Here is a 16,256-nt window from a genome sequence, read left to right as displayed (position 1 = left end):
CCTACTTGTTGCTCATCTTCTCCTTTTTTCTCTTCTTCTTAAGAAGACCCTTTAATATTTGATATAATATTGGTTTGGTGGTGATGAACTACTTCGGCTTTTTCTTGTCTGGGAAGCTTCTTATATGTCCTTTGATTCTAGATGATAGCTTTGCTGAGTAGAGTAATCTTGAAAATAGGTACTTACTTTTCCTCACTTTGGATATTTCTTGCCACTCACTTCTGGCCTACAGAGCTTTGCTGAGAAATCAGCTGATAGTTCTATGGGAACTCCTTTGTAGGTAACTACCTGCTTTTCTCTTGCTGCTTTTAATATTATCTTTGTCTTTAACTTTTTGCATTTTAATTATGTGTCTTGGTGTGGGCCTCTTTGCGTTCATCTTGTTTGGGAAATTGTGTACTTCTTGGAGTTGTGTGTCTAGTTCTTTGGCCAGGTTGGGGAAGTTTCCTTTCATTATTTTTCAAATAGGTTTTTAATTTCTTGCTTTTCCTTTTCTCTTTCCGGCACACCCATGATATGAATGTCGGATCACCATCTGACTGGAACTTAGATGCTTTTTAAGTCCCTGCAGTATTAAAATTCTATGAGTGATTTACATAATGAAAATATATTGGAATTACTTTCTAACACTTACTACAATTAACCTAATAGACATATCTGACCCCAAATCAAATGACCCGTCTTTCTTCTAAAACTTGTATTCCTTATGGAACCAATGTACCTCACTATTACTTGTTCATCCACTGCCATGCTCTAAGGTAATTCACTCATTTTTTTTCCTGTTTCTCTTCTCAAAATCTTTGTTTTTAGTTACTGATCAATTAATCTGTGGTACATTACTTTCTGAGCTAATAAGCTGAGAACTAGAGAAAATACTTCAATTCAGAGATCTACTTTTTAAAAATATGGAATTTCAGGAAAGATTTATACCATTGGGAAAGACCTGTTTGTATAGTTGAGTATACCATATGGATATTTGTCTCCATTCCATTTACTCACAGCTTATGCTTGTTCGTAGTCTAACCTTTTTCAAAACATATTTGAAATATTTCATTAAAAGTAAGAATTTTCATAAGTTTGTCTGAATACATATAGTAGTGAGTCATGTTACATTAGTTCCACTCTAGACCAGAGGGAAAAAGATAACTTTTCTCACTGGAAGTTATAAGATTAGTCTCCCAGTGGAGCAAGTCTTTTTACAACAAACAAACACCCTCAGGATTTTACTAACCTGAAAATTTAAGTAATGGTGCCTGATGTGAAGTGGATTCACAGTTGTGTTTAACTCCCATGTAATTAACACAAGAGTACTTTAGATGCTATAATTTCTTTTCATAATTTATGGCATAAGCCAGTTGTCTGAGTTATATATGTACATGTGTGCAACTTTATATCATAAAAAATTCAGAATATCTTTAATCAGTAGTTTTGTCTTTGTAAAGTTTCAGTAAAATAATTTTGCTGTTTGTAAGAGCCCATAACAATAAATGCCTTACTATGGGGCAAGCACTGTTGTATCCTAATCTTTACATGTTTAAAACATTTAATCTTTGTAACACCTCCATAATGTAGCTAGTGTTATCCTTGTGTACAGAAAAAGAGACCCAGAGGGTTTGAATAACTTGCTTAGTCTTACAGTTGGAAAGTGGTAAAGCCAGGGTTGAACCATGCATTCTAACTTCAGAACCCATGCTTCTAACTAATACAAGTCCTTCCAAAGGAATACAGGCACCCCTAGCTTTTTCCCGTGTGGTACATAAACCCTCATAGAGTAGACATTAACTTACTAGAATAGTATTTTAACCACTGGTTCTGTTTCTGCCTAAGGGCACTACATCAGACAGACCACTGCAAGGCCAACAGTTTGTCATCTTTATCTAGAATACAACTCTAACTATAGCCATTTCAAACGGCAGAAATGATGCTTCATTATTAAAATACACATAAATATACTATATGTAGCACTTCTACCAAAGAGTCCTAGTATACCATAATTTATACATAAAACATTTAAATGTGTAGTTCTTAAGTGTAATTATACCATCTCTTTGACATATGGAAAACTCCTGTGCTACTAAAATAAATAATAATTTTAGTAATTTTGCTTCTTGCTTTTGGGTTTAGAAATGTTTGGAGATGATTTGAATGGCTTATTTCCCTCTCAAAATTTGTTCTTAAGACTCAACTGTTAACTTTTTCTTCTCTAAATTAAATTTCCTATTATCAACAGAAGAATTAAAAATTATTTATCCTTATATCATCCTTATATCTTTTTTTTAGGTTTTTGCCATAGCTAGATACTTATGGGTTTGAAAAGCAAGAGTCTCTCAGACTTGGTTTACTTCCTTGGCTCACCTTCCTTTGCTTTCCCCAGTCGCTCTCAGAGCCCCCGTGTGTCTCGTGGCGTCCCTCCGCTCGCCTCGCTGCGGGGTGCCGGAAGTCTGACTGCCGGAGTATGGAAATAGAAGTGTAAGAAAGGGGTGTTTAGTAAACTAAAATCCAACATCTGTTTCATTTGTGATGAATATTAACAGTTACTTGTGTCCTTATGTGTAATTAAAGGGCCATAAATCAAAGAGCACCTGGTTCTGTTTTTTCAGAGAGTGAATCTGGAAGTGAAAGTGAAGAGCAGGACGAGGAAGGAGACAGCAGTGGTGACAGCAGCGAGGACTCCTCCAGTGGCAGTGGGAGTGGGAGCGAGTCCGCGGTGAACAAAAGAACAGCCAAAAGGAGCTCCAAAACCAAAGAGAAAGGGTAAATTATTTTCTCAGAATTTTCTTCAAAAGTATTCTGTGGTATCTGCTTCCAGGCTAACATTTCCCTTTAATTCATAGAGTGATAAAAATAAGTATGGGTATATTTTCCTGAACAGATATTAAATCTTGTAAATTAATTTAGAATACTAATTTACATTATCCTACTACTTACAATGCTTAGTTTTCATTTTGAACTTGAACAAATCTTGGGACTATATATCAAAAATTGGTATAACCTTGGAAAGCTGACTTAAGTGATCAAGCAGTAGGTATGAAACACTTAATTACCTTCTGTAGCAATTTTGCTGAGGGCTAAAATTAAATCCTTCAACACTTTGCCATTATGCAACCAAGACAATTGATTTTTCTAAATAATGTTATATTAGAAAGATTATGATCCAAATATTAGAGTCAGGGGCTGTGAAGGAAGACGGTCATAAGATATGTAAGTGTTAGCGCTTTTTAAGATCTCCTATTATCAACAACATTATCATGTATTAAAGTGTCATTAAAAATTTAAGTAACTGGGGCTGCTGCCTTGGATTGTGCGAGTCTGTTTTCTTCGCTGCTGTCAGCGCGTGGCCTCTGCAGACAGGACGGCCCTTCCCTGGGAGCCCGCTGCCCGCTCACTTGATGAGCTCGCAGCCCCACTCAGTCGTGGCTGACAGCACTGATTGGGGCGCAGTGCGCGCTCTGCTCCTTTTATTACAGACAGTAATTAAAGCCGCTCGCCCTGCCACTTCCATAACAAACACAGCATAATACCCTAATTATGACTTTATTAATTTAAGTCAGGATTTAATGATTTTAAAAGTGATTTATATTGTTTTTCCTGTTCAGAACAAATGAAATCTGTAGGTTAAATTAATACAGGCTTTTCATCATTGCAAAGTTAAAAAGCTAGTTACCAGTGAATTCTTTTCATTAGATTAACATCTGAAACTCTAAGTAGTAAGATAAACAATAATTACCCATCAAAATTGAGTGATGCATAACAAAATAACACTTTTACCTTTAAAATCTTATCTCAAAAGCTAAAAGTTAAATAGGTGCAGAATTACTCCTCCTTGCAACAAAGGAGGTGCTTGGTTTGTAATAGCCTTTTCTTTCAGAGAAATTCTGTAGTTCTGGTCTAATAGCAGAGCAGCTATGATTACATAGTTTATAAGGAGTGTCTTATTTCTAGGAAAGGGAAGTTTGGGTTCAGTGCACTAAATGTCTTTTCAGAGAGCAGAAGTCAGTATGCCAGAAATTTATAATCATGTATTAGATTAGTTTCATTATTCTTTTCCTTCAGAAATGGACTTTTTACCCATGTTTGAATTTTAAAAGAATTGTTTATTATATCAAAGGGAATCTCAGATGCATTCTAAACCTTATATTTTTAAGTACATGTTTTAAGCATTGAATTAGAGATAATAAATAGCTATTCTTTGCTCGGAGAAAACAACAACATATTTTTTAGTCATCAAATATAATTACATGTGCTCTGAGATGTTACCATGACTCCACTTTTAATAAACAGCCATCATATTTCCCCCACAAAAAATCAATTCTAGGAAATATTGATTCTTCCCTTGCCTCACCACTCTCTGTCCCATATGTTTTTCTGCCTTCTCTTAGAATTATTTTTAAAACTTTGCCAGTATAATTGTATGATAGTATTTTAAAGCTAAGGAGCTTTAAGTTTCATCACAACCACTCTTTAGTAATCATAAGTATTTTTGACTAAATTTGAATTTTACACTCCAAACTGTTTTCAGTTGAAGGGTGGTAGAATGGTGTGGTAGGGCAAATATGTTCTTTAGAGTAAGACAGACATGAGTTCAAATTACACTTCAGCCCTCCTGTCTGTGTGTCCTTGAGCAAATTACTTAACTTTTCTGAATATTATAGGATGGCAGTGCACCCAGTAAAAATATGGTGGAATGACTAAATTAGATTATTGGTATGATGTTCTTACCACACCTGGCACAAGATGGAGTCTTAAATATACACACACAGTAAGGAGAACTACATACCTTTAGTTTTGAGAAAATGTTGACCACAAGGCATCCCTTTTCCCCTGAGACCTTTTGGTTATCTTACATGTAGTTGTTTCCCTTGGAGAACTACCTTCCTACCCTCTGCCTGCCTCATTTTTATTTCTCAACTTATGTGTCTTTTCTAGGAAGCCTTCCCAGTTTGCATTAAGTTTGTTGTGACCCTGTACATGTTCTCCTGACACACTATACTTTAGTACTTACCATGCTTTATTGTCAGTGCTACCTGCTTTCCCCGTGTCTTTCAGTGGACCATAGACTCTCTATGGAAGGCACATGTCGGTCATCTGCATCTTACTAACCATTGTCATCCTCAGCACCAGCAGTGCCAATGCATGGTGGGCAGTTGATAAGTGTTTGTTAAATGAGAGAGGGAGTGAACAAATAAATGAATGGCATTAGCACTTAAGTTTGATTATTTGAGCAAAAAGGAAAAAGGACTCATAGACATGGAGAACAGTGTGGTGATTGCTGGGGGGAGAGGGAACACAAGGGGACTAAATGGTAATGGAGAAAAAGATTAAATCAAAGTTTTAAAAAGTTTATATTTGATATCTTACTTTTTAGTAAGATTTAGCGCTTTAGAAAAATTCTCTTTTGTTAACATTTTCTCTTATGTCTTAAGGTTACAGTTAGGAACATATATATGTAAATGATTTTCTTGGACAGAAAAATTTATAAAATGCAAGTCTATATTAGCGAAAGTATATGTATAGATACTTAAATTTATTAATTAACACTGGTATTTCAAGATAGCATTTTAAAATCAGCCCCAGTATCTTTGAAGTTGTACTGTTAGCACCTAATGTATATTCCTGGTAAATCAAACATTTAATTATTGGGTTTTTTTCTGCTTAGGGAATCACATTTAGGTTATTTTATGCTCTTTTGCATTTGAGGGTGTGTGATGTCCTCCTGTACTTGGTTTTGAATGGGTTCTGCTTTATTTGGTTATAGATAATACAACTTCTATGGTTACTTCACTAATATGTTCTGGGATTTTCAAACCATATTCATCATTTTTGTAAATACTGAAAAGAAGTGGTTCTCAGGGAAACACTCTTCTCCAGTGAAGTTTCTAATTTATGGGCAGATTGGACAAGTACAGCAGCACTTGCCATTTGGTTTTTTAAAGTACTTAAACTTGTTTATTTAAAGGATTTAAAGTTGATATTTCAAAATTTATTATTATACATAGTGATTCAGATGATGGGGAGAAAGAAAATGAAAAATCTGAAACTTCAGAGTCTTCCAGTGCAGAGTCTAGTTCCATAGAAGACAGTTCTTCAGAATCTGAATCAGAATCAGAAAGTGAATCTAAATCCAGAAAAGCCACCAAGGTAAGAGGTTACACATTTATCGTAATGGAAAGTAAATATTTTTATAGCCTTTTCCCCATTAAGAATAAATTTTTCTGAAAATTAGTATTTTGTAGAAAATCAAGAAACTAAGAAGGGGAGGTAACATTGTCACTGACAACGAAAATAAACTTTCTCTTCATTCATCCACACCTATGAGTTTACATTATTTTTTTCTAGATAATGACTTCCTTTGTAACTCAGCCCTTCAGTGAATTTAGAAACGTGTTTTAACTTCGTCCTTTGCCATTGAACTTAGAGAGCTTGGTGTTTATTAGCACAGCCTTTGTTGTTCTTGGCTGGAATATGACAGGGAGGCTTTTGCTAAGGGAACTACAGAAATAGTGTTGAACAAAGGAATATAAATGTACAGTCGGCGTAAGAAATTGAGACTATTTTTTTAAAAATCAGGTATTTCAGACAATAGGATATTTTTAAAGGTTTAATCAAAGAGTATCTATCCCTTAAGTAATAAAAATTCACTAGCTCTGTATTTAAAAACAAGGGTAAGAATCACTTATGTAATAGAATGGTAATGCTTTTTGATGTATTTTTAACCTTTAACTTTGCTTAGCGGCAATAACATGAAAGTATAAATTGCAAAAATAGTTATTAATATAAAATTCAGACTTAATACATATCTTTCTGATCTTTAATTTTTACTCCCTTCCTATAAATGGGTCATTTTGATGCTAGACTTTAAATGCAATAGTTTGTTTCTTAAATAAACTGTATTCAATATGTTGAAATTATGGCCAAATCCTATCTTTTCAGTTGAATTAAATTTTTTTCTGAAATGCATTCAATAAAACTTAACATTTATTGTTGATAAACTTCTTTTAGAAATAAAAATACTTTCTATGTAATGAGAGAATATTTGAAATCAAAAACAAATATATTTGACTTTGTTTTGATTTATTTCCTTTGTACCTATCAATTTCTTTCATAACGCATCTGAGTAACCAAGGATGAAAATAAATCCATTGAAGTGCAGTTTCCCTCCCTTGTCCAGAGATTTATTGTTAAAGAATAAACATGTTTAAAAAATTGACTAATATTTGTTTTAACCTTTGAAATATTCTTGCATATAGTAAAATCTATTTTAAATGTGAATTTATGTTTAAGACTTGTGTCTCTATATTATATATCTAAGATTTGTTTCAAAAATTTACATAAAATCTTATGGATTTTTAGGTTTATTAATCGGGCCTCGTATAAAATCTTATATAGTGAGTTTGATATCTTCTCATTTCCTACTTATGTTAAATTACAAAAAAAGCTTAACGTGTTATTTAAAATAAAATAAAGGAGCTTTAGAACTGACATTAAGTATAACTGAGAATAAGAAATCAGTACTTAAAAAAAACACACACAAGAAATCAATGAGTGTCCGTGGGTAGAATTAAAATGAGTTATTTTTATGAAGTTTTGCAAAAGTTGAAAAATTATGCACTCTAATGTCTATATAGTATTGGAAGCAGGGCTTTAGGACTAAAAGCCACAGAAGTACCCCATGTCAGCTGTTCAATTTGGTTCTTTGTCAAAGACTATCAATGACCAGATTAAATCTCTAAATAATTGAAAGTATTTTACTGTAGAGTATCAGTATAAAATTTTAAAATATTGCAGTGAGCCAAGACTCTTGAGAAATTCAGGCGTTACTCATGTTGATGTTTTCATGTCTATGTGTTTTGCTTATGTGGCTTATTTTCTCTATACTAGAAGATCTTTTTCCTGTCTATAATAGATAGATAGGATAGTTTGTTTTAATTTATCAGTTGGAATATTCTGCACCTTGGCGCCACCATAAGTATTTTTTCTTTCTATTTCTTTCTGAGTGATTTGGAGTATACATGCAATTATAAGTATATCAATTTTCTAATAATGGACAACCCTGTAATTGTAGACAAGTCTTCCTTGCACCAAGTGTTGTGGCTTCTGCTTGAAATTATGAGTAATGAAGGCAGATGGTGGGTGCTTTACCTTAATTTAGCATGACAGCATTTTAGTGCTGAAAATTCATATACTTTAAATCTGCAGCCAAACTAAATCTATACTTTTACTCTTTCTATTCCATTTCTATTATTTGGACAATGTTTTCTTGTAATAGTGAGCATGAAAATGAGAACATGAGGTACTTTGAATATGATGGTTCTATGGGATAGGCATAGTACTGTACTTTAGTTTCCTCATCCTTAAAGTAGAAATGCTAATACCTACTCCACTTCTTTCAAGTGCTGCTTTAAAAAATCAAATGCGGAAAATCAATGTAAAGCACTATGTAAATATGAAACATCAGTGTTAACATTTTTAACTTGAACATTAAGTCCATGAGAGACTAATAATATTAGCATTATAGGACACCAATGCTAATAATTAGCATTATAGAACACCAAAGGAGTGAAAAATTCGTTGTAACACTTATGTTTCCTTTTTTAAACTCTTTTTATACCATTCAGGATATAAGTCAATATCCCAGGATGACCCCTTACTTGCAGCCTGTGATCTCAACCACTGTCCTGAGCTACCACATGCTGGGAACGTCTCCTACCACTCCGCTCTCTAACACACAATCTATTTACCCTCCTTTTTCTTTGAATAGCTGTGAGTAAGTGATCCAAGTCCTCTTATAACCAAGAATAAGTTCTACTTCCTTGGCTTTGTCTTGTTGAAAATCATCTGCTTTCTTTGCACCTTCAGTCTTTTTCTCCACTAATGCCTCCTCTGCTAACCAAGACACTTAAGTTTTTCCCAACACTTAGAGAGGGGAAGGAGGGAGCAGAATAGAGACAGAGTGAGTGTGTGACAATGAGAGCTTAGAAAAATAGTGTAGATACTCTCCATCCACTAGATCTTAACGCGGTTATTTCTTAGTCCCTTTGACATTGGTTTTCACTCCTATCCCTTCCTACAGATGCTGCATTGTGAAAAGTCAACCAGGGAGCCTCCCTCACTCAGTGGCCTACTTGTAGTAATTATCCTTTTCTTCTACTACTACTTGGAATTCTCTGCATTCCTTTTCTTCTGACTTCTTTGCCTTCCTTTTGTTTGCTTCACTTTTGCCACTTTCTGACACCCAAGTGTGAATATTGCCCCAGAGTTAGTGCTTAGTATACATTATTTTTCAAAAATGTGAATTATGATACATCATACATATATAGGATAGAATTGTACACTTGAAACCTGTATAATTTTATAAACCAATGTCACCCCAATAATTTAATTAAAAATGTATTACATTAATAAAAATTAATGTGAGTTAATTTATTTTCAGTCATTTTTTTCTCTTCATTTTTCCTGTTGTGAGACCCATTGACTCTTGTAGTTTCAACTAAAACTTTTGTGTGAATTCCTCCATAATAGCATCTCTAAGTCCTTACAACAGCTGTGATGTTTCTTCCCAAATTAAAACCAAATTCTTAGATCTGGCAGGAGCTACTGGTTTCCCAAGCCTATTGATACAGCCCGAAGATGACGCGCTGTACAATTTGGTACCAGAATGCTTTATCCCAGATCTTCCAGATCTGTAGCCCCAGAATTGGCTTTGTTTCTCTCTCATCTTGTATGTTCACACAGTTGCCAAGTCTTAGAGACTGTGTGTTATTTCTCAGATCTGTTTCTAATTTCCTACCACCACCATTGTAGATCAGTTATTAGCTCACTCATAGATCTTTGCCACTGGTCACAATCAGAGCTTCCCCAGCCCCAGTCCTTTGCAGCTCCAGCCTAATGTCAACATTACTTCTGATGATGCTCCCTTATCATTCAAGCTTAGTAAACTTCCCCAGGCTAAGAAGTCCGAACTTCCCTTTCCAGACTTAACCTCCTTTGTGTTCCCAGTGTTCTGATCTCAGTGTACTCTTTGTGGTTCTCTTAACATGTTTTCCCACTTCTGTGTCTTTGTTTTTTTTTTTTTCTACACTTGTTCTTTAATTACAGAAAACATCAGCTGAGCAGAAAATGGCCCCATATCAGAGGGTGGTCTCTTTACTTCTAGTTGAGAATACTGCATGGAATAAGAAACATTATTGATGAAAAAGTATGACTCATGTGAATAGTATAGGGACAAAGGGTGAGAACCAGTATTGGATTATGTTCCTGAAGTGTTTGTCATTTGACACCATGCCCTAGCAGATCCATAACACACAACGCTATAGTCACATATTCTATTCTGTTGTTATGTTTGTTTGATTGTATTATTGATTGAGAGGTGTTCTTATTTGAGATCAGATATTTGTTGGTAATAACCAAATATAATTATCTTGTTCTCTTTAGTTACCATTATCTTGATGGGCAAGCATATTTTTGTTTTTAGGTGTTTGTTTCTGAAATATATATAATATGAAATAAATTTTTTTGCCCAAAATGATTGGGTTTAAAGAAAATTTGACAGGTGTTCTGAAATAGATTATGGATAAGAATGAAAGGAACTATTTTCTGATTGATTTTGTGCCATTTGACATATAGGAAACAAGCTTTACTTGCATTTTCACAAGTACTTATGTATGTTGCAATTCTGTAACATCTGTGAATATTGCAAAATATTGGTTTTTACTTATAATTCAAAACCTTGCCTCTTTCAATTTATGTCTTTCCCAGTTTAGTTTATATTTTAAATTCTCCAGAACAGAAATATTATTTCATTTCATTTGAGATCATTAAATAACAGTGAATGCCATTAAATAAGCTTTCTTATTGAAGTAGATATAATGTAATAGGAAAGATTTATTTAACAGTTTAGACTAGTTTTAACTTATAAAAAAAACTCAATTTACTGGTAGTATACTTTTGGCTTAAAGTACAGTGTAAGTGTGAGCCTTGGATTTTTAAAACAAAATTTGTCAGATGACTTGAAGGCAAGAGAGTCATTAAATTGTCCTTGGTTGGTAAATTTAATTGAAAATATTTCATTCAAATATCTTGCCATGTAAGGCTAAACATTAGTCTTGAAATTTTGTTGATTTCAAAGCATGGTATAGGTTGGGCAAACTTTGTATACTAATCCTGTTCTATAGTTTAAAATTTCAAACCTCTTTATAGTAATTTCCTCTTAGGAAGCATATTTGATACTTGTCATGTAAGATGTTTTTCTCCTTGTTCTTTTTAAATCAGCATGAAAATGAACATGCAGAATACATAAAAAAACTCCACAGATATTAGTACATCATTTTATTTATATTATTTGGAGCTTAGTAAGAATTTCCAGGATCTTTTATCTTTTATTTGAAATGAAATATATTAAATAGAAATCAGTTCCTTAACCCTGAGACTTTGTATTTTATGTTGAAAATGTTGATGTATGAAGGTGTATAATTGAATACCATAGAAACAAAATGGAGATTTGAGGATGATGAATTGATAACTAGGTATTTTTATAGTGAGATTTTAAGATTAGTTACTGTTGTCCTTATAAAAGTCTGATACAGTCACTCAGCTGCTAAAAACCTAATTCTCTATTTAAAAAAAGATACAAAAACAAATTGTCTGTGTTTCTGCCTGATCTCCTCTCAAGTACTAACACAATGGAAACAGTGGGTGATCTGTCACTGTGTTTGGTTTGTCAATGATGGTTTTGTATAAATATTGGGAGGGTAAGAAATAAAATTCACACAGTAAAATATGATTTCATCTGCCTTTTCTCTGCAGCTCCATGGCTCATGCTGCGGTGTGAAATTCTCATTTTACACACTTTGCAGGCGGAGCACATGAATTATGCATTGAGCAAGAAAAATCTCCTGCCTCCAGTCCTATATGCATTTACCCAGGTTCTGTCTCTATTACCAAGATGAATTGCAAATGGAGAAATGTTTGATGGAATAGGGCTCTTAACTTCTTTGTTTAGAATTCGGATTTTTATTTTTATAGTAGATCCTTTAAGTATGAAAATGTTTTGAACTTACTATGGATTTTTTAAAATGAAAAATGAAATATAACATGAGAGAGGAATGCCAAACACATCATGAAGCTTTTTATAGCCTTGATTCAGAATGCAAGGCTTTTTCAATTTAGTAGAAATGACCATTATCTATTGCTAATGTTGTATTTCAGTCACTGGGTATTTGCTGTTCTCAGAAAGTCAATGAAATTCTGTCCTTTTGAAAGCCTTTTTTCTTTCAGTTTTGGGCTTTATCCCAATTTCACATGCAGCCTGTCCTGTGTTGTATGTGACCTGATGTGTGTTTAATAGATATTGTTACAGACTCTTAGCTGTGAAGTAGAAAATAAGGTATAGACTTGCCTACAGCTTTAACTTGATCTGGATTTGATGGGTCTCTAATTTTTCAGGTGGGGAGGTTACAGTTCCGTGTAGACAGTCATGCACCATTGTGGCTTAGAGGAAGCTGCCCCCGTTGTGCTCAGCGTAGCATTTTGATAAGTCACGTGGTGATGAGCTCTTCCTGTTATATGTTCTTTCTTCACAGGAATGATACTCTAGTGGAGATGGCATTTGCCTTCTGAACACGTTTTTATTTACTACAACTTTTACATTTCAGCTTCAAAATTAACATTTCTTCTGTTTTTTTTTCCCTTAGCCCTAGAAATTGTTATTCATTTGTGGTGTGGAGAGAGGGGCAAATGTTGTTTATAAATAACTAATGAAAATTAAAACCCATTTGGTTGATTTGGAGTTTTCAGTAGCAGAAATAATTATTTTGAGGGAGAAAATCAATGCCAATGTTTTTAGTTAGTGTTTAATGTGTATTATTGTGGGAGTCTGGAAAATATTTTTTCTGAGTATAGGCATTAGAAGAAAAACAAGCAGAACTTAAAATTATTTTAAAGTGTTCCCTATGACATAATTTGGTGCATTTGCTCTTGTTCATGTACCGGCAGTGTAGTAGTAGCTCGGACATGGTGTAAACTGTAGTGGTGGTGATGTGCCTTTTGTTGAATGATAGCTTTCATGGTTAGGAAAACACTTCCAACGTATTTGTAGTACTTCCCATAAGCAATAAGCTATAAACTCCTTTGGTAGATTATAAGTTATATGAAGGCAGGGACTATGTATATGTTGGGTCTATTACTTCCATTGCTTAGCACAGAACCTGATACATATTAAAAATTCTATACATATTATTGATAACTAAATGAAGGAAGAAACAAACATTTTAGGAAAAACATAAGTATTGGCCTTTAATTTGAGATTTAATGTAAAAAAAATTATAGATTATAAAGGTAAGTAACCTTGATCCAAATACATCTGTTTAACGGCCTGCTATTTGTTGTTCTTTAATTGCTGATGATGCTACTCAGTACTGTGCTTTATTTTTTTAAGATTGCGTATTTTTTCTGTATCTCTAAATAAACTGTCATCAATACCTCAGCCTTACAGACACTGTTTTCTAGTCTATGGTTACCACATTTCAAAAACATAGTAGACTGAATATGCAAATCTGAGGTGATGGAAGCCCTTTGAAATACATATTCTCTCCAAAAGAAAACAGTAAAGAAAGTAAATGAATCCTTTTCAACTCTAACGAACAAGAGCCTGAAAATGTCATTTATAGATTTTAATGAATATTTTTGGCAGAAATCTGACACACCCATTGTTGAAATACTACGTATCTGGTACAATGCACATCACAAACTATATCTCAGCAAAACTAATCCATCACAAGCCATTGACCATCTCAGACTAAGCATATATAGTTTGAGTATTCCTTTTTCTCAAATCAACTTGTTTAAAAATTATTTTCAATCGTGTTTGTGCAATTTCTGCCAAAGTGCATAGACATTACATTTTCATGTTAGCAGACAATTGTCAGATTATAAAATAATTGTTACCTTTTAAGTTTTCTTTTGAAGGTTCTTTATAATATTTCAACATAAAATATTTAAAAATAGCGAACAGTGCCCTAGCTGGTGTAGCTCAGTGGATTGAGCGTGGGCCTGCGAACCAAGCATTTAATTGCAGTTCAATTCCCAGTCAGGGCACCTGCCTGGGTTACAGGCCAGTTCCTAGCAGGGGACGCACGAGAGGAAACCATACATTGATATTTCTCTCCCTCTCTCCTTCCCTTCCCTTCTAAAGATAAATAAATAAGATCCTTTAACAAAAGATTTAAAAGAAAATAGAAATAAATAAAAATAATGAATGCTTTGCATAGTGGAAAGAAATACTGTGTGCTAACCAAAATAAAAAATTTGATTCAAAAAACATTTTGTATAACCATATAAAAGCTTAATATTTGTGGGGGGAGACTATGCAGAGGAAAAATGCTTGCTTTGATGTGTTAAAGCGTACCTCACAGATTTTTTAAGAAGAACATACAGTAAATGAAATATTTCATATCTTACAGGAAAAAGAAAGAAGCACAAAGCAAGGTAGAAGTCCTGTTACCAAAGATGTTTCACTTCTAGATTTAGATGATTGTAAGTATGAAAATTTAAATATTTCTTCTGTGTTTAGTAGTATTTTTATTTTTAGAGTGCTTTTTATTTACATGTCTCAAAGTATATTAACATCTATTATGAAAAAATTGTATAAATACAGCAAGAAAATTTTAGAAATCGGTACTGTTAGTATTTTTTTCATCTATTCAGCATATCAGTTTTGTGTCACTTGAATGAATGTAATTGGTCAAATAAAGGGGCACTAAATTAATTTTAGGATCTTTTGCTTTAATACTTCATACTTGTTTCAGTAAATATTTTCCATATCTCACAACTTCTGCATTGTTAAATGTTGGCTATGGGGAATGAGACATCTAACCTAAAGAGGTAGGGAACTAGGGAAGTAATTCAAAATGTAAAGGATACCACCATTTTCCTCTTGCCACATTTCAATGTCAATAGAATTGGGTACAAAAAGCTTTGGGCAGCCAGTGTGGCTATACCTATCAATATTTAACTGCAAAAAAAAATTGTCTCAGCAAATCCACTTGTAGGAATTTAGAGTCCTATAAATATAGTAACCCAAGTATTCAAAAATGTATATTCATCATCTCCTTCATTGTGTGTGTGTGTGTGTGAGAGAGAGAGAGAGAGAGAGATTGACTTTGTTGGTGGGTACATTTCGCACTAGAAGAAGAGTAACTTTCATGAATATTAAACTGCTGTCATTTTTCAAGATAGTGTTTCCATGCTAGAGGTGAGTTATCTCTGTGTAGGTTTTGTTACTCTAAACAGAATATAGAACTCTTTTATTTATATTATTTACCTGGACTTTCTCGTGGCAAACTCTTAATATAAAGAAATTAAAATGTGTAAAACAGAGACATAGTTAATATAGAGAAATTAAAATTGGAGGCAGATTTGAATAATTTTCACCTATTGGTGAAGTTTTAAAGTTTATATCATTTTTCACCTATTGGCAAAGATTTTAAAGCAGCATGCATTATTACTAAGGGTTAGAGAAAAAAAGCATTCTACATGTGTTTTTGATAGGAACATAAATAGGTATAGCTTTATGGAGTCATTATAATAATATCTCTCAAAACTTAAGTTGCACATATCTATTAATTTTCACCTATTAATTCTAGGAATTTATCATACAGATAAACCAGCAAGATCAGATCTCATTCCATCCTTGTTTTAGACCCTGTAGTGTAAGAGTTTAATTTTACACTTTCATGAACATCCATATCCCTAGGTTCCTAAGACCTTGTATGATCTGACTCCTGCCTACCTTTTATCTGTTTTGTTTCTGTGCATTTCTGAAATATATCAAGCTCATTCCTCCCAGGGGCCTTTGTTCTGCTGTTCCCCGTGCTAAGAACATTTCTTCCAGATCTTCTGATGGCAAGCTGCTTCTTATCTTTCAAATCCCAGCTCAGAAGTCAACTTCTCTTACACACCTTCACTAATAACTCTATTCATGACATTTTTCACTGTCTGAAAGTCTGTTAAATATCTTTATTACTTGTTTATTGTCTTTCTCCCCAATTAGATTCGAGTTGCATGAGAATAGTATCCTCGTCTGTCTTGCTCACTACTATTCCTAGTGTGTGAACACACCTGGAAGATAGTGGGCACCCAGTAAATATTTGTTGAATTAATAAAATAAGTTTATAATAAAAATTTTATTCCAGCGTTATTTATTACAGCAAAATCAAACAAAACAAACAAAATGCCTACCAGTAGGACGGTCTAATCCTTAA

The 16,256-nt window shown here is 33.6% G+C and overlaps 1 protein-coding gene across 1 annotated transcript in view; it reads left to right on the top strand.

The window, feature by feature from the left end:
* Positions 1 to 16,256, top strand: part of AP3B1 (adaptor related protein complex 3 subunit beta 1) — a 242,885-nt gene that overhangs the window by 149,942 nt on the left and 76,687 nt on the right. Inside the window, exons 19-21 of the mRNA XM_037032382.1 lie at positions 2,601 to 2,754; positions 5,997 to 6,138; positions 14,457 to 14,529. Of these exons, the coding sequence (XP_036888277.1) occupies positions 2,601 to 2,754; positions 5,997 to 6,138; positions 14,457 to 14,529 (369 nt within the window). The remainder of the gene's footprint in view (positions 1 to 2,600; positions 2,755 to 5,996; positions 6,139 to 14,456; positions 14,530 to 16,256) is intronic.

This window comes from Sturnira hondurensis, unplaced genomic scaffold, assembly GCF_014824575.4.
Source record: "Sturnira hondurensis isolate 20B ecotype Veracruz unplaced genomic scaffold, ASM1482457v3 Scaffold0021354, whole genome shotgun sequence".
In the NCBI taxonomy this organism is placed as follows: domain Eukaryota; kingdom Metazoa; phylum Chordata; class Mammalia; order Chiroptera; family Phyllostomidae; genus Sturnira; species Sturnira hondurensis.
The sequence above is the reverse complement of the archived record's forward strand: the minus strand, read 5'-3'. Positions and strand labels throughout refer to the sequence as shown.